Below are 22,994 nucleotides of genomic sequence, written 5' to 3' on the forward strand. Positions count from 1 at the left end.
TCCAGTGAAGCGTGGGAACTGTTCCTTGTTATCAAAGCAGTATTAGTTGTTATTGCTGTTGTCGTTAGGCTTTTGTACATTATGCTGGCATTTTTTAGAGCATTTTAGTCAGGCAAAAGCATTAAGCATAGCCTGCGAACGCAGACGTATTTCCGGCTGTCACTTGGTTCCGCCGAAAATAACGACGTTATTTTCGGCGGAACCAAGTGACAGCCCGAAATACGTCTAATACCCTTATACAGCTGAGTGGAGACTGAGGAGAGGTCAGCGGTAGTCAAATCAAATTAAAGGCGGCCATGTTTGTTGAATCACCTCTGTGATAAAAAAAAACCCCTATGTATGAGCATTAACCGAACATTTTAGTTCCTTTTTTTTTGGGGGGGGGGGGGGAACCACACCTTTTAGTGGGGAAAATGGAACATTGAAGTGGAGCATTTTAGTGGGGAAACAAAAGCATAATGTACCAAAGCCTAGTTGTCGTGCGAAAAGCGGAAGAGCAGCAGCTCTAGTAAGCTTGTGCTTATTTTGCTTGCCGTCATGGTGGAGCAGCTGTTTTTGTTTTAGGGCTAGAGGCATCGTTTCTGTTGTTTGTTCTATTGTCCTCTCAAAGAGTATCAAGCCATTCATGTGAGACCTTACGAGAGCTGGATCAGGGAGGCGTGGTTACCTAGTTTAGTGCGTTTGGATTCAAGGCTAACGTTCTTGCGTTTTGTCCTTGCGCAATACAACTCATTCTCATAGAGCAGTGTCGAAAGAAATCCAACAACAAATGTCGAAAACAACACATCGCATTTGCTTTGGTTTTACATCATTACGTTGAGTGATTGGCTTAGAAAAACTCGCGCCGCTTTGTCATCCAATCAGAAGTTAAACTAAAACCAAGCGTGGCTCGCTCGCACACGTTTTCCCGCGCTTAATGTATTTGCTCTAAGTTTTGGTTGTTCACTAGAATGTCTGTGTCCTTTGTGATTGGCTAGAGTGATTCCTTTGGGTTTGGTTTGTAAACTGCTCTAAAGCCTTGCTTCAACTACACAGAGGTCAATATATGAGGCTTAACTGACCAAATATTGGGGAGGGGGAGGACCTGCGGAGGACTAGCATCTTATATATGGCAGGGGAATTAACAATACTCTAACCGCGTCATGTTACAGAAATAAGCTAGGTAAAATAAAATGAATAAAATTTTTCTCTTTTTTTTTTCGATCAGATTAATCAAAAGTCATGCCCCATCGTAGACCAGCGTCCTGAATACTGCCAAACGAACTGTCGCGATGTATAAGCTTAGTATGTTGAACCCGGAGAAGCTTTAAACTAGGCAATTGAATGAAATAATCTGAGGGCGAACGCCTTTATATTTCGCTGGCTCTCCACCATTTGACAGCCTCAAATAGTCTAGATGTAATCTGGAAATAATTTGACGAGTTCTTTTTTAATCTCAGGAAGAGTCCATGACAAGATGCAGAAAAGAGAAAATTCAATTTCCAGAAGCCGACCATGACTCAAAAACTTCTGCTCTAATGAGGATGTCACAAGCTATCAAATGATAGTACACTTGAACACAAGACTGGATACAAGCTTGATTTCCTCAAGCTTCAGGTAAAGATTGTTAGAACACAATTACAGCAGAGTAAACATACTATTGCAATCGCATAGCCTAGAAGCGCGAGGAGAAGAGAAAGAGAGCTAGAGAGAGGACAAGGCGCGCGGTGCATGACGGGAATACTCTCTACTTCCCGTCGCTTCCCATGTTCTCCTCGGGAGCTAGCCTATCAGTGAAGAGCAGGGTGGCCAAGGGTCAGGAAATAGTCAGGGAATAAAATTCTTCCAGGTCAGGGATAATTATAAGTCAGAGAACTTTATTCTGTGTCAGGGAAAATTGAAATTTGGAAGAAAAACCCAAGAAAATTGAAATTATAACACCGCTGATTTAAACCCATTGAAGGCTGGAAGAACTAAAATGAATGGATGGAAAGGACGGCTGTAAAGGGAGGCTGGAGGCTGCTGTATACTATATCTGGCATTTCGTATTAATTTGGTCAAGGAAATGTTTTTTTTAAAAGGAAAAATCAGGGAATAGTCAGGGAATTTTGCAATGCTATGTCTCTGCATGGCAACCATGAACAGAGAGCAGACTATTCAGAAATCCGCTTGCAGAGTAATAAATAAATGTAGCGTGCCTGAATATCTTATAAGCATTCAAACGGAAAACGAAACATTATTGATTGTGCTCCGCGCAACAGTACGTTAGTGTTCTTTTTTTTTCTGTTTTCCCTAAAGCAAAGTATACGAATAATTAAGATATGGAATTTTCCGTGTACTTTATCAAGTTTTATAGAATTAAGAGAACGAGAACTGCCGTGGTAACGCGAACCGAAGGCGAATGTCTCCACAGTTTTTTCGAGGTCTCCAAAACACCAAAACAATAACTATAAGGGCTAGACCATTTGACTTTGAGAGGTGTGTTGGTGATTTGGTACAGGCACGAATTTTTTTCTAACCCTTTCATGCGCTAGGAATTCTTTTCTCTGGACGTGTTTATTCATGATATTTTTTTCTCGGGGTAGCAGCCTGTGTTTTTACCGGCTCACTGAACGTACTTAAATTTTTTTTTTCCAGCAAATTTCGAGTGCATGAATTTGTTTTCGCTTACAGGTTAGTGCTTTTAAAATTCAACCACCCACCAACTTAAAAGTTAAATGGTCCACCCCTACTCGATAGAAACATGGAGAAGTGTTTTCAGTTTCCTTTAAAACAAAAATTATCAAAATGCAAATTTCCTTTGCTCGCGCTTTCATTATATCAACAGCTCATTTTAGTCTTGTTTCTGTCGAGTTACAGAAGAGGGCGGCTTTTAGCAAGGCGGGTTTTTTGTTTAGGTTTTGCTATTTTCAAAAAAAAAAATTAACATTTCCTTAACTAAGTGTTATTCTTCCTAGCCGAAGCCTCATCCAATAAGCAATTTAGTATGACTGTTCTTGTGAAAAAAAAGTCGAAATATGATATACTTCGTTTCATAAAACGTTTTTAATTACAAGTACAAGAAACAAAAGAGGCTTGCAAATTACTGCGAGAGCTACTTAAAACCAAAGGATCTATAAACCAATTATAATTACCATGAGAGATGTGAAAACAAAAACACGACTGGTTAAAAACAATAGAGTGCGAGTAATTCAAGGAAGGAAGCTGCCAGAGGATGGGTCGGGTTGGAAAGGGCGAAAGCGATACTGCTAAGTCTTAATTAAGTAAACAGCTGTGAAAAAGCATTGCCTACATTACTTTCTTGGAGATCTGTTTCCTAGGAGCAAATCCGCAGCGATAATTATTTCAAAATATTTGCTCGGGGACGACTTGAGCCATAAAAGAGTGAATTATCTGAATCTTTAACCACCCATGCTACATTTAATTCTTTCGCTCGTTACTACGACTCTAACATGTGTTCAAAAGAGGCAATGACAAAAGCCGCACATTTCTAGCGGTTTTTTAATTTTTTTTTTATTTGTAAACAAAACATGCATGCTTGATTGACGTTACCATCACTGGGTAAAAGTGATGAATTATTTGTAAAGGTCTTTAACACCGTTGTCGGACAGGTTTTGTTTGTTTTTGTCGGATATAACGTTTCTTCCACAAGGTAAGAAAATTAGAATAGTATTGAGATACCACACAAGAATCTATTCACTGCGTACAATTCAAGGTTGATTATGAATTCCTTCTCCTCATAACCGCAGGTAACAACGGGTGGTAATTGAGAAGTCTTCTCGTAACAAAAGAACTCCCGCGACCGTGAAATAACGGGTTGGGGGAGCACAGAACCGCAGGTAGATTGCTCTCGTTCAATCGGATTTCGCTCCGCGCTGCTTTTTTTTTTATTACCGGTAAACATGACGGAAGGAGACCCCGCTCAGCAGCCAAAACTCTCCCAGCTCGCTTCAAGAGGCATTCTCGGTCTCAAAGAAAGACTAAAGAAGGTAGCCCTTCCACTGCAAAACGTCGGCCTATCCGGCGCTGTTTTGGGTTTGAAGGAAGTTGTAAAAAAGGTTGTGTTCAACTGCCCCGAACGACACTACCAACTGTATAGCTTGCTGTTCATGTTTGCCCCAGCAGTTTTCTTACTTTGCCTTGCCTTAATGGTATCAAGGAACTTCTGGAAGATGGTGGCTGGGTGCTGTCGTCTACGCCGGCCTCAACGAAGAGTCGTCTGGCAACAGTCGCGAAAATACGTGATTCTGTCCATCGTACCTCCAACCGCATGGATTTTGTTCGCCCTGTTTGACACAGAATATTACACCTGCGCCAAGCTCGGTTCCAAAAAGATTCGTCTAAACAACACAGTGCCTTTCCAGCAGCCAGCACTATTGGCTGAATACGAATCAGCTAAAATAGAATCGCGTATAATCGGAATTTTTCTACTGATGGGGATTGTGCTTGTTGGAACGGTCTTAATCTCTATCGAACGATGCTGTACCAGACCAGACACGGGCGTCAGCAACGACGAGGAATATACCCACTATCTAGCCGAGGAACAAATTAAGTTGTTCAACTCGAAGATAGAGTCTTTGGCAAAAGAGCAAGCCAAGGTGGAAGTGGAGGCTTTGTTTGAGAAATTCAAAGATATGAAAGATATCGCTGAGAAAGTACGCCTGATTTCAGAAGAATTAGAGGACGAAATACCTTGGGCGGCAACCCACGAAGCTTAGACTGGGACTGTTTGGGAATAAATCAAATAACTTGGGCGATACAAAAACAATCCTTTTTCTACTTATTGCGGCCATCTTAACTCGCTATATCGCCTCTTAGTTCATTTTTATCCTATTTGATCCTAATCTCTTCCAGGCGTTCGTTTATTTGGGAGTATCGTGAAAAACGACAAAAAAAACAATAGGGGATGACTGGGAAGCGGGCACTCTCGCTTCTCCCCAATAACCCCTCAACTATTTTTTTTTCCTACTCTCGGCGTTTTTCTTGCTGCTCCTCAAACAACCGAAATCCTGGAACAGGCTTATCTGATCTTCCCTGAGTAACATTTTAATCCTATTTTACAGGATATGGAAATTACAGCATCTATTTTCATTTTACAGTATTTTTAACTCATTTTTAAACAAGATGAAACGAAGTATATCATATTTCGACTTTTTTTTTCACAAGAACAGCCATACTAAATTGCTTACAAAAATTGAATAGAGGTACATCAAAATACGTATAATGTATTATTTTAAACTCATTTTATTCCAAGCGCCCACACAATATTTAAAATGGCAAAATATCTAAATTATCACATTTTTCCCAATTTATCCAGCAAATCAAAATTTACTAAAAGTGCAATTGTTCCATTATCTTGAAAATGATGTTGAAAGCGCGTGCGTATAGCAGTGAAACAAAAACTTATAAATTGTTGTGGCACAGTGTTTTGGTTTATTCAATTAAAATGGCAAAATATCTGAATTATCGCATTTTTCACTATTTTCATTCAGAAAATCAAAATTTTCTTACTTTGCAATTGTTCCACAATCTTAAAAATGCTGTTGGAAGCGCGTAAGTGAAAACAAAAACTTGTGAATTGTCGCCGCAAAGTGTTTTTGTTTAAGCTCGCAATTTCTAACGGTCCTATAATTTACATTACAAATGTTACACTTAAGAACTTTACATTTGTTTCCCTTATTGCCAAGTAGAATAGAATCGTTCTTTTCAACAAACAAATGTCACGTTTTGGCTTGCAAAAATTTGTCCCCCGTCGATCAGATCGCGAAGGTCGAAAACGTACGCACGCAATGCGTGCTAGCGATATTTATCCTGGTGGTGAAATGAGCAATTAAGGGCTTTTTCTTAGAGTGGATTATTTTCTGCATAAAATACATGCAAGGGTAAATGGTCGTAGTAAAGCTAATGGGATTGTAAAGAAAGTTTAATAGGATTTTAAGGGAAATTAACTGCGTTATATTATAGTCTTGGCTTCTTACGAGGTAAATTTGTGTTTAAATAGGTTTGATTTTAGACAGACGTTAGCACACAGGCGTTGTGGTTGGTTGGTTGGTCTGAAAAACAGATCCCGAGACAGCTTAGCATGACAACATGGCATGACGTACACATCTTGAAATTTTATTTCAATAACCTGAAGTTGGTGTTAGTCATGCCGAAACATGTCTTTTTTAAAAAAAGCTGTCTCGTACCTTTCAAATGTTTCATTTCACTTTTGCTTACAAGAAGGTATGGTCTGAAATTGTATTTTAGTTTTTACGGCACTGTACTATATATTATGATGGTTTAAATAAAACAAATAAATTCATGAACAGAAGAATCAACGAACGAACTAGCTACAGAACGATTGATTGAATACATAGGATTTCGCAGTAGCACTTCCACAGAGTGTCTTTTCGCAAAGAAATCCTGTCGTTGTTATTTTGAATCGTTGGCCTTTGTGAAGCAAGGAAAACCGGAGAAACCACAGAAAAATCCTCGGAACAAGAACACGAACCAACAACTAACTCAATCCAAATACAAAGTACAACGCTTTCTTTAGTTTTGTTGTCTGCATTAAATGTCTAAGCTGCTATGATTGTTTTAAAGCCCGTAAGAAACTCTTGACCAACCGACTTACGTGCCACTATCTTTGCAGCATCAACAGAGACAATACTTTGGTATAAACGAAAACGCAAAATACACTAAGTATAAATTATGGGTGACATAGTTAAACAAAAAAAAGCTTGACCGAAAGACTAAATTAGAATATTAAACACGAGGAATAGAAATCTCCATAATTGGAATGAGTATGAAAATAGTCCGTCACGTGACCGGACACAGATTTACAAAGTTCTGTAGATGAGTTTTTTTCTAATCATGTGTAAACATGATAAGTTATGATGACCTGACTGATCATCGCAGTTATACACACAACTTAAGCTGTTGTGAAATTAAAGCCTGAAAAAAAATTCATGTCTTCATATCTTTCTCCACAGTTCAAATACATGATCTTTCATATATTCGCCTCGTATAAGAAGTAATTTTAAATCTTTCACAATGCGTCGAAACTGAAAATGTTTGCGATTATTTCGTTTGCCTCACGTATTAAAGTAAGATCCGCCTTTTATAAATTTGCTTTCACTCAAAGCTTCAATCGCCGACACTATATTTCTCTGTTCAACTTTCACGAGGCTTGTGTGTACTTCTTTCAACTCCTTCATCTCTCAACATGAACAACGTACTGCCAACCGTAATGATGCTACTGAGAAAATCTCGTCGACCTTTGGTATACGGATCTATAGCAGCTCTAACAGTAGGCGTGGAGGGATTTTTCGAAAGCATTGTGTTCAACTGTCCGTGCGAAGGATACTTCACTTATGGCCTAGCGTTCTTGTGGGCGCCGGCTGTGTTTTTGTTTCTCGCCGGAATTCTGCTTGACACAAATTTATGGAGGCGCCGCTCAAGAAGAGATCAAGAGAAAAAGAAGAAAACATTTGCCCGTCGTTATTTCAAAGCGCTAATTCGAACACTTGATGTACTAGTGCGAGCAAGCATTGCGCCTGTTGCGTGGTTGGTTTTTTCTTTTCTACAACAACAGTACTACACATGCGCCTACTTCGGTCCTCCGCTTGGAAGTGAGGTCATCATGTGGAACAAAACTCATGAATGTCATTTCGAAGTCGGATCTCGCACCAGGTCGCTTGAGGAAAGCTTCAAAACCCGTAGTCAAATAGCAGGATGGTCTCTGATGCTGATAGCGATGTCGGTTCTCTTCACTTCAGTGTGCATTCGCAGATGTATTCAAAAAGGAAGGCATCTTCAAATCCCGAGCCTCGAATATTACCACCACGTTGAAGCCAAAGCAGCTTTGGAACATTTTCACGCCAAGGCGAAAGAGCTCGCGAAGAAAGAAGCAAAGAAAGAGATCCACTTTTTATTCGTCAAGGCAGAAAACAAAGATTTCAGTTCTTGTATTCAAGACGTGGGTAAAGGAATTGAAAACAAATACGGTCCGTTTTTTGAAATACCACTCGAAAGTCCTTCTTACAAAACCCCGGGGAGTGCGACCCCAGACCCTCTTCAGTTTCCAACTTCTCCAATTGTTTCAAGACCATTGCTTTCTGATGGAACCGAATCTGCGAACAGCCTTGAAACACAGGAGTCGATCCGTGTCGACGACGCGCAGCAGTCAGTGCAGCTCTTCAAAGCGCCTGAAAACACCAGCGGTTTGGCGAGGGTCACACTACAGCGACAAGATGCTTACAATACGAACCAAAAGTGAAACATACAGATTATCATAACCACATAAAGTAGCTCAAAAAACCAACTTTTTCTTATCCTTTGGGATAAAGCACTTTGGAGTTCAAATTGTTGAATACAGTATTTAGCAGCGAATTATGCAAAATTTACGATGTTGCTGGTCATTCATTGTTTCAGTTTCAGTGACCCAGAAGTAAATTCTAAGGAGCTACGTCGCGACTGGGGCATGCGCACTAGCGCGCTCAGGTTATTAAAAAATTGGCTTACATTTTTCCGTTTCTGTCGTGAAATTAATCGAAGGTTTATATCGTTCTCCATCTTTGCCATCCTTTCGCAGTTCGTACAAATAACGTTTGCTTTATTTAACTGAGAGTCTCAGCTTCATTTCTTTGTAATTTTTATCTTACATTTCGGCTGTTTACGGCACTTTGGAGCGTTTGATCAAATATTTATGTCGTGTAATGGCGACCGTCGTCCTGGATGTGGACGATGTGTCCACAATGAGAGCAATCTCTTTGTTCCTTATTTCCTGCTACATTCTTTCGGTTTCCATGCATCGAATCAACATTTACGTCAAATATTTATCCTTATGCTTAATCCAAGAGTCGTGATTGTACTTATTTCAATTTATCTCAGTGTAATCTTCGTTCATCATTTTCCTTTCCTGTACATAATTATACTTCAGGAAGTATGCATATGGTGTTACCATTTTGAAAAATTGCACTTAAAGAATATAATGTAACGTAATCATATAACCACTAAGTCACTAAACGGAGTATGTTATACATGACTCCCTTCTGCCCCCCCCTCCCCCCCCCCCCAGAAAAAAAATCTTCGCATCTTCGGGATTAATCGTAGTATCTTCGGGATTAATGGAATCGCGAAACATAGAGGAAAGACAAAACACGGAAACTTTTAAGTTTGTATGAAACCCTAGTGTGTGACATTTAAAGCTATTGTTTCAAGTGGTACTGTTTAGTATGTTGTAGAAGGTGGTTCTAACTTTTAAGTCTGTGGATTAACCCCTGGAGTGCAACAGCTAAAACGAAAGCTGTAAGACAGTGTCTCTACTTACTATGCTGTACAGGGCGGGTGTACTTCTGTTCTTGTTCAGAATATCTATACAGATTAAAAACCAACATTTATTAATGCCAAATAAAAAAGGAAACATTTACATCGCCATTTTTGTACTCTCTCATTTGAGTAACTCAAATCATCAAGATCCTGCAAACTCCCCGAGAATTTGCTCCGCTCGGGTAGAATCCCACCCTTTTCCTTTGAAACTCTCCTTAACAATGTCCACAAACTTTTGAAGAAATCGCCTTCCATTCGATACAGAATTAAACTTCTTCGCACCACTTTCATCCACATCTCGTTTACCAAGATCCCCGCTTGTTTCCTTTTCAATCCGCCAGTGCCAGTAGCATAATTCACCAGCGTACATGAGAGCAAGCAGATGAGTGTCACTAAAGACACCTTGGATAAAACAAACATACGGTACAAAGTAAGAGAGCATGAAGAGAAAGGGAGTTTATCCCCCATATACACCTTAATCGTAAGGTGATCACTCTCAAGTTATTTTTAGATCAATCTCGTTTTTTAAAATCTCAAGAGGGTCAAGAAACAGTCAACTTGTCCGTGACGCGGAGTTTGCTCACGTGGACAGCCCAAGCGGCTTAACAAGCATTTTCATCCTCCACGAAAACATCCAAGTAACACACGTGGTAACATTATCCGCGGGAAAACTAGGTACCATGTCTAAAAATAACTTGAGAAAGATTACCTCAGAATTGAGGCTTATATGGGGCATTAACTCTCTTACGCTTCATCCTCTCTTGGTGTAATGTGCTACGTTCTTCACTAATAACAGAACAAGTCCTTCAAATACTGGCTAGCATCACAGACAGTCGTGAACAGGGTTGAATCAAGGGCAGCACCTTTCTCTAAATCATGATGACTTGCTGATGGTTACTCTGATTATTCTTTTAAAAGTAACTTAACAGAATAACGTTTATGCCAAAGAATTTTGTTCCTCGGAATTCAATGAATTGGCAAGTTTTTCATTGATGGAATGAAGTTTCTTATCATTGCAAAAAAAAATTTTTTCTGCCCTTGAACCAAGTTGCCAACATTCAGTGGTATGGCTAATTAATTTGTGGTGTCCAAAAGTAAAATTTTAAGTCTATGCAATAAATAAAACGTCAAAGAATCAATGAAAATCATCATTAACCTTGTCTCAAAAGATGCACCATATCAGCATCCTTCGTCTCGACATTTTCCTGTACATCCAACACGACAGGCGTACGAACACATAACATTGACTCAAGATATTTGACTCCGGACTCAGCACACTGGATGGAGGAAACGAGAAATAATATGCAAATACATATCAGAAGAGAAAATGGGTCTTTTCATCACCAGGAAACAGGTAAACCGACCTTTTTTCTCAAACAATTTGTAAGCAACGAAGGACCAATCTCCATTTTATGATTAGTAAAATATACAAGAAAACTTGGAATATGAGCAAGTACATCGAATGAGTTTACCAAGTGAAAGTATTGCTCAATAGCTTTCCTTTGAATGGTTACACACTAGGGTTTCATCCACAGGCTGAAAAGTTAGAACCACCTTGCACAGCATAATGAACAGAGGCTCTTGACTAATAGTCATAACATAAAATACACTGTATGATGCTCATATACATGTAAGAAACAGACTTCATAAAGTATTCATCTAATCAGACTATTCTACGCCACTGTCTTGTTTGTCACTTCCATAGTACTGTAGGGATGTTAATTAGAAGATAGCCTGCTTACAGACCTGTGTTTATGCACAGTGGCGTGAGTGGCGAAGCCACAATGCGACTCAGCTCTTGCAGCTTCACTGCTCACGCCCCAGAACAAGAGAGCCTCCTCACAGGTTAATTGGAAGGCAGTGCTTATTGAAAGGGGCAGCTTATTGGAATGGGGGTTCTTATTAAAACAAAATGCACTGACAGGGGGGTCCCTTTTTAGAAAAGCGGCCCCCATTGGAAGGACGTATGCATATTAAGTTGATCGTTGACATTGGAGGTAAACAGACTGTTTGAATAGTACCTTTTATACTGTATATATAATAACTCAAGGGAGTACCTGCATAAGGTGTGCCATACTGTCTTGCCTTCTCTGAGGATCATTGAACAATGTGTGGCAGTACATGTAAAACAGAGCTCCCCGTCTCCACGAGAGACATTCCATTACTTCTGAACCTAGTACATCTCCAGCCTGTGGTGATGTAAAAATAAATAAATTTATCCCAGGCTTTCATTGCAATGACAAAATACCAGAAAGGGTAATTTTGAATCCAGCTGATCATCTGTTCAGGCCAGGTTGTCTCCTGCAGTAAACTAGCTGTAACTGCTTACCTTGCTTTCTGATCCAAACATCTTGTTTACTACTTCTTCAGGCTGGTCTAGTCTTCCTTAAATATTGGCAAAAATAAAAAAAGACAGATTGCACTTAGTCCTATATGTATATATACCAAATACTGCCAATAAATATCTGATCATTAACTTTAAAAGTAACTTACTAAAAATTATTACTGACTACTGATGTAATCAGGGAACAGGAGCCTGCAAGTAAAGGGGGGTTACAACCAGGGGCAGATCTAGCGGGAGGAGCTGCGGGGCGGCCCCCCCCCCCCTTATTTTGGGTAAAAATAAAAAGAAGTCACGGAAGGAAGAAAAGCTGGCAGGGCAAAACAAAACTGGGGTGCCCCCCTCCCTCCCATAAGGACATTTTGCAGGAGCCACTCCAGAGTTACTCAAACTCGCACTCATACTCTGATCTTAAGTTTACTACTAAAGTTATTGATTGAAAGAAAACATGCAGAAAGAATATTAATAAATTTGCAAAATATCCATTTGAGTTACCTATTAAGTGCTTTATTTCCTTCTCACTCCTATCTTGTGGAAAGTCCTCATTTACCAACATGCACTCTAAAACATATGTTGCATCAAGAAGAGCCTGAAATAGCAAATGAATCCATAAACGCACGGGTAGAGATCATCAAACCCTGTCAAAGATCTTTAATGATACAGATAATTTGATGGCCCTAAAAAGGATCTTGCTGGGGATATCTCAAAACATCAACCTTGATATATGAGGATCACGCTGTACATTATTATTTTTATAAAGATCTCAGCAAAAATCTCTACTTTTATTAGCGACAATTCTTGCAAAGAACTTTGCATGATCCTTCAAGATCCTGAAAGGTTTTATGAGGATTTTATAAGGACCTTCAAATATATCATTGCATAATCTTTGAGCATCCTTGAGGACTGTTCCAAGACCATTATGGGTAAACTGTATATGCAAGATGCTGCAAGAACCTTTAAGATCTTAGGGGTACATGTATATAAGATCCTCAAGGATCATCCTGAAAATCTTTGAAGACACTTAAAACATTTTCATTAAACTTTCAATAAGCCTTGCGCAGAACTATATTCCAAGAGGATCAATATAATTTTCACAAGTTATGCTATCAATGCACTGTATGTTGTGATATAGAAGGAAGAAGGAGCAATCCAACTGCTAGTCTAAAAGAACTGCCATTCTAATGCCCAGTTCTTAAATCTTAACATTTCCAGACATATACATGCCATCTAAAGAATATTTTTTTATCATGACGATCAGCCACACACACACTACTGTAAAATAAAGGAATACTACACCTGTGAATATTGCTGTAAAATTTTGCTAAGCATCCGTTTGTTTGCTGCTACATTCTGCCTTTGAATCAAATCGACAACAAAAACACTCAGAATACACCATTTCCCTGTTCTGTAAGTATTAGAAAAAGAGTTTGACAAGAGCGCTTGTCTGGGTTAGAGTAGTTCTGAACAGGGCCGTCAGCTGTTGGTGACTGATGTTTTGAAAACCTGAGCAAAAGTCATCTTCAGAGCCAAGCAGAAGGGGAAATCATCCTGACTCTAAAGGTAACTTCCACTCAGGTTGTTGAAAGGTGAGTCACAAAAAAACTCCTTTTCTTCTCTCACCCCTTGACAACCATGCTAGATGAACTACTGATACTTGATGGTTCAAAACATTCTCTATGAAAAAAGGTTATTTGGAAGATCACTAACTAGTATGGGAGTAGAAGTTAAAGGGAAAATATGATATGAATTGCCACAGTCTTCAACAATTTATTGAGCGGCCACAAAATATCCTGCCAACCACAACACACACAATGATTACCCTTTTTCCAAAAGTTGAAGACACATTTTACACTTGCCCTCTGCTTTATCCAACAAATCTAGTTCACCAACATCTGTAAACAGATTAAAATTGGAATTGGAATTTACCCAAGTCTTGTAGTAATCACATAAATATCTGTATAGGAAACATAAATTCTGTGTGTGTTTGTGCTAGTATCTATTCCAACCTCAGTCAGTATCTATGCAGACTAATAATAATTATGCAGGTGCTGCCACTGGAGGCAAAAGAGGTTTGCCCATACAAAAGGATATTTTTAAATAAGAAAGGAACTTATTTCCCAAAGAAGAGAAGTTTCAGTGCTTGGGAACACCAACATGGCCTCCAAAGTATCAATCATGTAAGGTAAGGTAACGTAAGGTAACGTAACTTTATTTTAAGTCATAAACGTAGGGGGTGGTTGCCCAACCTGAGCCAGGGTGCTCGTGACAAAAACACACGACTATTTACAATAACATGACTACTTACAATTACTATATTCACTATAGATAAATTCAGAATTAAAATATAAAATATTCCTTAGAGCAACTAGTCCTAATATTAAAAATTAGAGTTAGAAAAGACGGTTCATACACTGGCACCCTGCAAACTCGACACCATTCAAATGACAACGAAATTGTGCCAAAGTGGTCAAGGATCTAGTGATAGCAGGTAACTGGTTCCACATGTGTGCAATCTTTTACAGAAAGGAGTTGTGCATGACAAGACTGTTATATGGTGGCTGTAAAACATTTAAGCTACCACCTCATAAATGAAAATCATCGATAGAGGATCAGATAATTATGTCGTGTGATCTAACATGGATTCTTATTAAGACTCTAAATAATGAAAATGTATTCCACATCCATGTCCAGGGAGTACCCCTTCCTACCCCACCCATGCAGGCAATCACTTTGAATCAAGCTTCAAGCACTTTTGATTTATCGAAGCTTTTCTCCTACACATAAATTAAGGAGAACTGCTTAACTTTTGCAACCTTTTTTTTGTTCCACGTCCATATCCCTTGGGACTAGTGTAGTACCCTAAATACGACGCCCACAGGAACTAGAACAATTATATCGAAACAGCTGATGCTCAAGCAGATGACAATTAGCGTGATTCGTGAAACATTAACGATTTTTTGATAGTAGCTGAGACCTGTCTGATTACTGAGCAGAATTGAGGATTCCCGGGAGAGAATTTTAATAGTCACTACAAAGAACGCTGGATATTATATATAACACTCATACTTGCCTGATGTATTCTTTCGGATTTCAAGGCATTCCTCCTGTAGCTCTTTAATCTTTGCAGCAAGTACGGTCTTACAAAGATCGTGAACTTGTTCCAACTGCACTTTACTCTCCGATTGTTCCGCCATTTTATCCTTCTGAGCCTTCGATATTATAGTCAGTCAACTCTCTGTAAACAAATTTTCAATTCAAGTAAGACACATTGTTGTGTTCCTATAACGTGTTTATTCCAACATGGCCGCTGTAATAGAATCCGGCGACAAGGTTCTTCAAGTCATTGGAAATCACGAAAAAGATTCCTTTATGGTTTTCCACGAGATGAGAGAATTTGATGAACTATGCGATATCACGCTGAAGATTAACGGAAAAGAAATTCGTGCCCATCGCGTTGTCTTGGCAGCCTGTAGTTCGTATTTTCGAGCCATGTTGACTACAGGATTTCTTGAGAGCAATTTGGGCACGATAACTCTGCAGGATTGCGAGGAAAACGCTGTTGAAGAACTTGTCGAGTTTCTGTACACCTGCAAGCTGAATCTGAACGAGGGAAATGTGGAAAGTATTCTTGCAGCGGCCGCTCTCTTTCAACTCCAGCTGGTCGTTCAAAAATGTGCAGATTTCCTCGAGACTCTCATCAGGATTGAAAACTGTCTCGGAATCCAATCGCTGGCGATGCAGTATTCTTTGAGTAAACTCGAGTCCAAAGTAGCAAGCTTCATCAGTTGGAATTTCATGGAAGTTTCGCGGGAAAGCGAGTTCGTTCTAATCCCAGTCCAACAGCTGAGTAAAATTGTGGGAAGTGACCGATTGCACGTTAAGACGGAGGAAGATGTATTTGAAGCTGTTATCAGATGGTACAAGTACGATAGAGAAGAGAGGATAAAATACAAGGTGAGTAATTTTACCGTTATCTTTCGGACAAAAACTCAACTTATTTCCGGTGGTTTCGGTTGAACCCCTTGAAGCAATGGTGGGGTGACTTCCGCCCCCTTCTTGCCACCGGAAGTGGCCTATCGGTGAAGTAATAGGAATCATCATGGACAGCGTTACATATCCACTTACACAGACCCTCTTTGAGCTAGTCACGCGATCTTTCCTCTAAGCGTCTGCATAGTGGGTGACATGTCACAAAGCTGCCACTTTGTCGAACCAGAAACAAAATTAATTGGATGGTGAATTGAGGGACTGTTTACTGATTTCCAAACAACTAGCCACAATTTCCCAAATTCTTGGGTATCTTGCCTTCCGATGTTAGTTTTTTCCAATCTTTCTACAGGGGATATTTGAGTTGGTTCGGTTTCCGTGCATGAAAAAGGAGTATTTAGAGAACGTTGTCTTGAAAGATGAGCTTGTCCTTAGCGGAGACAACTGGAAGAAGCTAGTGGACGACGCCATTACCCACTTAACTTCTCCGTCAATGAACAAGAAGAAAACAGTGACGAAAAGGAAGTCTCCCAATGTACTGTATTTGATTGGAGAACTTTCCTGTCGGATTGAAACTTTTGACTTAGAGACCGGCAGCTGTAAGCCTGTTCCTAGCATGGCTCAGACAGCAGGAAGCGCTGTTGTTGTAAACGAGGAACTGCACGTTGTGTTGGGAGGTGGAACACGCGTACAGAAATACGATTCAAGGGTGAATTCTTGGGTGCAAGTTGGAAACGGGACGAAGGAAAACGATTGCGCTATCTGCGAGAGCATGGGCTCTATTTATGTGGTTGGCGGTGGAAAGCGCGCGAAAAGCTTCAATCTCGCCACGCGCATATGGAGCACGCTCCCGAACATGAGCATGCGTAGAAGCTTTCACAGAGCAGTTGGACTCCTGGGGAAGGTTTACGCGATTGGTCGAGTAACAGTCCCAGGGGACCAAACCGTAGCCTCGGTTGAATGTTTTAATCCAGCGAGTAACCGCTGGGAACCGGTTGAGCCCATGAAGACAGAACGGTTTCGCCACGAGGCTGCAGCAATGACGAACAAAATTTTCGTCGTTGGTGGACTTGATGGACGAAAAAACTCATTGAAATCTGCCGAAGTTTTCGACCCAGTGACAGACACGTGGAGCTTCATTGCTTCAGTGAACTATCCAAGGCGTGATTTTGGCCTGGGAGTTATTCAGGACATGTTGTTTGTGTTTGCAGGCGGAGGAACAAATACCATAGAATGCTATGATAGCAGTTCTGATGGGTGGAGCATCGTTGGAAGTCTAGCGACAAGGTGGAATACTTTCCGTTGCGTGCTGTGCCCTTTATTTCAGATTTAAAGTAAAAATACTTGAAGAGGAAGAAAACGGCTACTACAAAAACTTCGTTTTTTACATGTAAATGGTTGCCATTTATAGTGCTATGGTGTTAAACTATTGACTCCAGGACCCAGTACCGTGTAAGCCCGCTACAATTCTCGACAGAGATGTTGCTAAGCAACATGACGTCAGCTGATGACAACAAGCTGACGTCATACCCTTTGTAGTGATCGTACTATCCCCGGTTAGACAATAAGTATCGGAAATTGTCTGAGAACCTTAGAGACCTTGCGAAATGAAGAATAAGGCAAACGACATTATTAAAACTACGACGCTGAGGCTGAAGGCGACGTCTTTTCAAAGTGGATCTATTTTCTACATAGAGAACTCAAGATTAATTCAGAGTATATACATTTATGCATTTACACATTTACATATGTAGTCTGCTTCGTGATGTCAAAACTACCTGGCAGCTGTATGCGGAAAGATAACGTCGAAGCGTGGATAAATACACCGGGCGTGTATTATGTAAACTCGCCGTCCAGAATTAACCGGGTGGCCTTGGTGGCGCGTAGGACGATTGCTTAGCGGACCTACTATAGGTTTTGAAACATACATGTACTGTCAAAAAATGTACGAAGTTGTATATTGGACATATATAGCAACCATTCTCATTGCCATAGTTTGAATTAAACTCTGTTGAGGTGTACAACGGGGACGGCGATGACGTATTGCTTTAGTCAACTTACTATAACTTCATGTGTAAATACAAATAATTATATATTTTATTGACTTAATAAGTAAAGAGACTGTCAGAATATTCTAAGCTTGGGAGTAAAAGGGGTATAAACTGGGGAATAAAGCAGCATATACAATATGAAAGGTGCGATAATTAATGCGAAGTTTTCCTCTAATTCTCTTTTGTCTCAGCCTACTCTAACTTTCTTCCATGTTTCGTATACACTCCAGATCCTGTTACCTCCGTTCTCCCTGAATCTTTATCCCTTTCTACCAGACTTCTACTACATTTTCATCTTCCCCTTTAACCCTATTACATTTTCTTCTCTTAAACTCCCTGGTGCTATACTGCAACTTCCTCTATTCCCATGTTGCCTTTACTTCAAATTCCCTTTTCTAAACTATCCTCGTCCAATTGCCGTGAATTATTTCCTACTCAAGAATCTCGTGTCTCTCTCTCTTCCTCCACTCCCCTACCTCGAGATCTGATCTGTGACTCCGATATTTACTTATCTCCAGGTTTCATCTACTTAATTAACCTAAGATCTCTTTTTCCCTCACTTAAAGTTCCCCACTCCAAGTTTCCCCACATTTATCTCACTCTAAGTTCCCCCACTCAAAACTCCCTCACTACAAGTTACCCCACTCCAAACTCCCTCACTACAAGTTCGCCCAATGAAAGTTCCCCCACTCCAAATTCCCGCACTTTAATTAAGTTCCCCCTGCATTTACCTCACTCCAAGTTCCCCCACTACAAGCTCGCTCACTACAAGTTCCCCCACTCCAAGTTCCCCTACTCCCTCCCTCTCCCTTTTCCTCGCCGGATGAGTGACGCTCCGCATCGAAGATTTGATAAATAGCACGATGACTGTAGAAACTAATTGAAATCTTTACATTAAGTTTAAATAAGTCACTTTATACATAATGAGCCTTTCACCTATTCTGTCACTTTTGCATTACAATTTCAGCCATGAATTTCAAGTACTATTTTGTTTAACTAATTTTCTTGCAAAATGTGTGGTATACTTTAGTTGTTAACGAAGACACACAAAGAAAAAACTTTTACGGCTATTTTTTTCCCGACAATTGACGACCTGTTAGCAAAACAACAAGACGGATTTCATATAGGTAGTCCGTGCGGTAAAGAAATCTCAAGAAGAGTACACACTTGTTTATTCATTGCTGCCAATTTCTTTTGTTTTATTTGGTACAATTGGCATACTTAGTTTCAGTTTTTTGAGGTTGCTTTCCAATGAGATCTCCACTGAACAGTGAACACATGTCACTAACCCGTTCTGCAACTCAATAAACAACAAAATAACAGAGAGTTTATTAAATTTCTTCTACATCAAAACCGTTAGTATTTCACTCAATGTTTGTCTTCGAATTTTCTTAAAAATAGCTCGGTGTGGGCTTGGGTTAAATTCACTACGAAGTGTCTGTTTGTAGTGCCGTTGCACACTGAAAATGAATATCTAGACTTGCCAGAAGTCGACCGCGAAAGAGAGCGAGCGAGCGAAAGCGAGGGGCGAAGTCCCAAGACGAGCGACGAAGTCGCGATTTATCTAATCTAGGGGAAACGGGCTTTGAGAAAGTCTAATAAATACCATATATATCAAACACATTGTTCCTTTATTTAAAACTGAAAAAGGCCATTAGCACTTAACGGCAAACATGAAATACACAAAAGCAATAACTAAGCAAATTTCACACTGACGAATGATCTTTCGAGTTCAACACTTATCCTGTCAAATTAATTCTGACAAATTAGTTCGCTTTGAACTTTCCGACCGACTTTGTCGAAAATGAAAATTTTATCGACGTTGGTGTTGTTGTTTTTTACGATTTAACAGACAAAACCAATAGTTTACAGTAGCCAGACCACAATATAAAAATTTCATTGATAATTTCCCGCCAACTTGGTCTTCGTTCAACGAAAAAAACTAGAAATAACTTATTTAATAGATAGGCACCATAGTGGAGACCTAAAAGGATAATAGCATTTACTGCCACTATACTCATATATATGCGTGGTTCACGGATGCTATTAAGAAGCGCGAACCCGTGTGCGAAGACGACTAAAAGACACCTTTTTTTTTTTCGATATAATTACTGTTTACCTCATTTGGACTTACGTTGTACAGTTTAACATGTCGCTGTGGTTTTGGATCGTCTGTTGGATAACAGCTACCATCGCAATTGTTGGAAATGCAACTGTAATTTTCGTCGTGTTAACAAGAGAAGCGCTTCGAAGCACGGCGAACGTTTTCATCTCGTCCTTGGCAGCTTCCGACCTGGGTGTTGGATTTTGGACGGTTCCAAGTTCGTATTTTGCAACGCACTACATGACAAACGAAAAGACTTTGGAAGGCTTTGACTTTCTCCATTCTATTTTCTTTACTGCTTCTGTGTTAAATTTATGTTTGATGACTGTTGATCGCTACATCGCCATCGCTTTTCCATTCAAATACCTAGCGGTTATGACGCGAAAACAAGTAGTATCTCTGGTGTCTTTCTCTTGGTTGCTGGCTATTTTAACAAGTTTAATTCCTTTGCTGTGGATTAAAGGCGAGCAGGAAGAAGTTGAAAAAGCCAATAGCGTGTTCTACCCAACCGTATCTCTTATCTTTGTTCTATCTTCATACGCAATCCTTATACCAGCGACATTGCATGTGTACCTTATTACAAAACGGCATTGTCATCGCATAAACGCTGTAAACCTTCAGCTTAAATTTAACCACAGAAACCTTCAGATCAGGTTCCGTTCTATAGACATCTCTTCATCCAAGTTACTCATCATGGCTGCGATTTTATTTATCTTTTGCTACTCGGCACAACTTTGGCAAGAAATATGCGACCTGTGTAAAAATTGTTCGTCTTTTCCAGACCTTACAGTATTTTTACTGTTGCTGAACTCAGCCGTAAATCCGTTTGTTTACGCTCTGCACAAGAGAGACATCAAAAGAGAGTTTAAAAGTATATTGAAACATTGTTGCAGCTCTTAATTATTGTTATCCACCTGCTGGTAAATGTGGATAATATTACGTGTCTGCAAAGAGAAACATGAAGTTTATCTTTGGGTGACAAAGATGCAAATAAAGTGAAATATTTCTTTTGCTATGAGATAAGGATGACTGAATATTTTTAAGCATTGTTGCAACTCTTAATTATTGTTGTTTACCTGCTGGTAAACATGGAGAATATTACATGTCTGCGAAGAAATATGAAGTTTATCTTTGGGTGACATCATCGCAAATAAAGTGAAATGTTATTTTTTTTTCTATGAGATAAGGATGACTTAATTTAAAGCCTAAGTTTAACGATTTATGTATATTTTTATAACATTTTCTTTAATTAGCCGTCCTCGACTGCAAAATTGTTCCCGGGAATCATCGATTTGCCATGACACTAGAGTACAAAGAGTACCGACGTGGTCGAAAAAAAGATTAGAAATAATTGCCCTTTTTGATGAAGACTGGACTTCAAGCATTTATTACTTTTCCTTAAAGATCGTCAAAGCGAGAAAAGAAAAGGAAAAGAAAAGAAAAACAAAAAAAACTAAGTTTTTCACTCCTACTCCGACAATCTCAATTTCGTCTCCAGGACCTTCTCGGCTTTGTTTTTCAAGATGGCGTCTCTTTCTCTTTCCACCTGCAGTTCCATCTTGAAAAATCCTAGAAACGAGGTTATACAAGACCGGTTGAGAGTAAAGGTGTTTATCAACTGATTATATTTTGCTGATAAACAACGAATTTGTGAAAATATTCGTCACAAAAAACTGTATGAGAATGTGTAAAGTGTATTAAGATTTTCCAAGCTTTGTTTCGATTCTGAGTTAAAAAAAAAATTAAATTACATCTTCACAAGTTCTGTTGTGTGGACAATACTCTTTATTGGCATGTTATTACAATTTTATTTCATTTCTTTCGTCTTCTTCGACTTATTGACATTTTTGTCGCGAGATGCCGGAACACTCTGATAAATGGATGCGGCATTGTTAATCTCTGAGCCACAACACCCGAAGCCAACACAAGCTTCACCTTCCTCGAAGATATTTCCGGGACATTGGGCGTCGCACTGATCGTCCGCGAGCTTATTCGAGGGAAGGCTGCTCAAACACAGACAGCGGTCAGAAATGGTAGCAGCGTAAGTAATGCCGTTGTCGACACAGTAATCTATACAGACGGAATTCGCATTCTGGGGATCGTTTCTGCTCTCATCTGGGTTCACTCCAGTCATTTCAAAGCAGCCTTCGTGAACAATGAAATTTCCAAATCCATCCCCTCTTGAAGTCACGTGATGATCTGAATGGCGACCTTGAAAAGAGTCAAAATAAAAATCAGGAGACAATGAGAAAATACTAAAAAATAGTTCGATAGTTTCTGACCAAGTTTTCATAAACATTTTGCTTGTTTTAAGTTCTGTCGGCACGTCACATTTCAGGACAGTCACTGAGTTTAAATGCATTATTTAACTTTGTAGCTTTTTTAGCCATCTTCACGAAATGACAAATTGGCCACGTCAATCCAACTTGAAACTTGTACCTTACAAGTTCATTTTGCGGTTTTTATGTAGTTTCTTTTTCAATATTTTCAGCTAGAATCAAACGAAAAAGTCTTTCACAATAAAATTCAGTCGCATTCAGATGCTATTAGAAGTAAGTCAGTCTGCGGACAAAGGTGAACAGTGCGAACCTGTGTTTTGTAACCTTCATTCCAACGTTTATGTTCTACTTGGCCGTAAACATAAAGAAAAAGTAGTTTTTTAGTCCATGAGTTTGCATAAATTCACATTTTTCTTCGCGTGCTAACGCCAGAATAGTTACAATGTTCTAGATGAGCGCCAATATTGAAATCACAACACACAAGACACAATTACACTTGAAACAAAGTGTTGCACAAATTATATGTGAATCAGATTTTTCTAGAGACGTGTACCTATCTTTCCATGTACAACATTTGCACAGCTTGTTAACAACCAAAAGGTAATAAACGCTATTCTAGGAAACTGTAACGACACCATCGCGATGTACAGACTGCAAGCTTGAGACTTTGATCTCTATACAGGACTGATTCGAATCGGTGAAACTAAATCAAAGTTGACCGACTGAAGAGTTTAGATATAAAAAGAGTTAATTTGTTGTCGCTGATAATTCATTCTTACCTTATTTTGTTACCAGCAAGTAATGCAACATAGATTTGAACAATTACTATAACAATGAATGGAAACACAGGTTGTATTTTCCGTAATTGTCGTGAGATTGTCACAGGAATATTTTCCAAGCTAGATGCAATTGAACTTTTCCTGTCAACTTTTTTCATTGCG

The 22,994-nt window shown here is 39.4% G+C and overlaps 5 protein-coding genes across 6 annotated transcripts; 4 read left to right on the forward strand and 1 right to left on the reverse strand.

Annotated features, from left to right (window-relative positions):
- Positions 1 to 2,467: 2,467 nt before the first annotated feature.
- Positions 2,468 to 4,697, forward strand: LOC145468160 (uncharacterized). The gene is made up of 2 exons (XM_081451845.1): positions 2,468 to 3,631; positions 3,729 to 4,697. The coding sequence occupies exon 2, from the start codon at positions 3,882 to 3,884 to the stop codon at positions 4,695 to 4,697; it is 816 nt and encodes a 271-aa protein (XP_081307971.1). The 5' UTR covers positions 2,468 to 3,631; positions 3,729 to 3,881.
- Positions 4,698 to 7,186: 2,489 nt separating this feature from the next.
- LOC145468138 (calcium homeostasis modulator protein 6-like) lies at positions 7,187 to 9,018 on the forward strand. The gene has a single exon (XM_081451825.1). The coding sequence runs from the start codon at positions 7,187 to 7,189 to the stop codon at positions 8,237 to 8,239; it is 1,053 nt and encodes a 350-aa protein (XP_081307951.1). The 3' UTR covers positions 8,240 to 9,018.
- Positions 9,019 to 9,028: 10 nt separating this feature from the next.
- On the reverse strand, positions 9,029 to 14,897 carry LOC145468152 (RAB7A-interacting MON1-CCZ1 complex subunit 1-like). 2 transcript variants are annotated; one of them, XM_081451840.1, is made up of 8 exons: positions 14,703 to 14,897; positions 13,452 to 13,524; positions 12,929 to 12,986; positions 12,128 to 12,221; positions 11,621 to 11,676; positions 11,349 to 11,480; positions 10,448 to 10,568; positions 9,029 to 9,336 (listed from the first exon to the last, which is right to left on the reverse strand). In XM_081451840.1, exons 1-8 carry the CDS (start codon positions 14,824 to 14,826, stop codon positions 9,257 to 9,259), a joined length of 738 nt encoding a protein of 245 aa, XP_081307966.1. In that variant the 5' UTR covers positions 14,827 to 14,897; the 3' UTR covers positions 9,029 to 9,256. The 2 variants fall into 2 exon arrangements, with proteins under 2 accessions (XP_081307966.1, XP_081307965.1); XM_081451839.1 differs by lacking the exon at positions 9,029 to 9,336 and adding an exon at positions 9,340 to 9,693 and having other exon boundaries at positions 14,703 to 14,892.
- Positions 14,860 to 18,544, forward strand: LOC145468105 (kelch-like protein 7). The gene is made up of 2 exons (XM_081451789.1): positions 14,860 to 15,586; positions 15,972 to 18,544. Exons 1-2 carry the CDS (start codon positions 14,933 to 14,935, stop codon positions 16,950 to 16,952), a joined length of 1,635 nt encoding a protein of 544 aa, XP_081307915.1. The 5' UTR covers positions 14,860 to 14,932; the 3' UTR covers positions 16,953 to 18,544.
- A 1,131-nt stretch (positions 18,545 to 19,675) lies between these two features.
- On the forward strand, positions 19,676 to 20,674 carry LOC145468867 (dopamine receptor 1-like). The gene has a single exon (XM_081452559.1). The coding sequence runs from the start codon at positions 19,820 to 19,822 to the stop codon at positions 20,672 to 20,674; it is 855 nt and encodes a 284-aa protein (XP_081308685.1). The 5' UTR covers positions 19,676 to 19,819.
- Positions 20,675 to 22,994: the final 2,320 nt, after the last annotated feature.

The sequence above is a fragment of the Orbicella franksi genome, chromosome 14 (assembly GCF_964199315.1).
Source record: "Orbicella franksi chromosome 14, jaOrbFran1.1, whole genome shotgun sequence".
Taxonomy (NCBI): domain Eukaryota; kingdom Metazoa; phylum Cnidaria; class Anthozoa; order Scleractinia; family Merulinidae; genus Orbicella; species Orbicella franksi.

Coding starts and splice junctions, on each gene's coding strand:
- LOC145468105 (XM_081451789.1), top strand. CDS start 14,933: ATGGCCGCTGTAATAGAATCCGGCGACAAGGTTCTTCAAGTCATTGGA. Junction 15,587..15,971: donor AAGAGAGGATAAAATACAAG/GTGAGTAATTTT, acceptor ATCTTTCTACAG/GGGATATTTGAGTTGGTTCG.
- LOC145468138 (XM_081451825.1), top strand. CDS start 7,187: ATGAACAACGTACTGCCAACCGTAATGATGCTACTGAGAAAATCTCGT.
- LOC145468160 (XM_081451845.1), top strand. CDS start 3,882: ATGACGGAAGGAGACCCCGCTCAGCAGCCAAAACTCTCCCAGCTCGCT.
- LOC145468152 (XM_081451839.1), bottom strand. CDS start 14,826: ATGGCGGAACAATCGGAGAGTAAAGTGCAGTTGGAACAAGTTCACGAT. Junction 11,481..11,620: donor TGTTTGGATCAGAAAGCAAG/GTAAGCAGTTAC, acceptor ACATCACCACAG/GCTGGAGATGTACTAGGTTC. Junction 9,694..10,447: donor GGTGCATCTTTTGAGACAAG/GTTAATGATGAT, acceptor GTTTTATCCAAG/GTGTCTTTAGTGACACTCAT.
- LOC145468867 (XM_081452559.1), top strand. CDS start 19,820: ATGTCGCTGTGGTTTTGGATCGTCTGTTGGATAACAGCTACCATCGCA.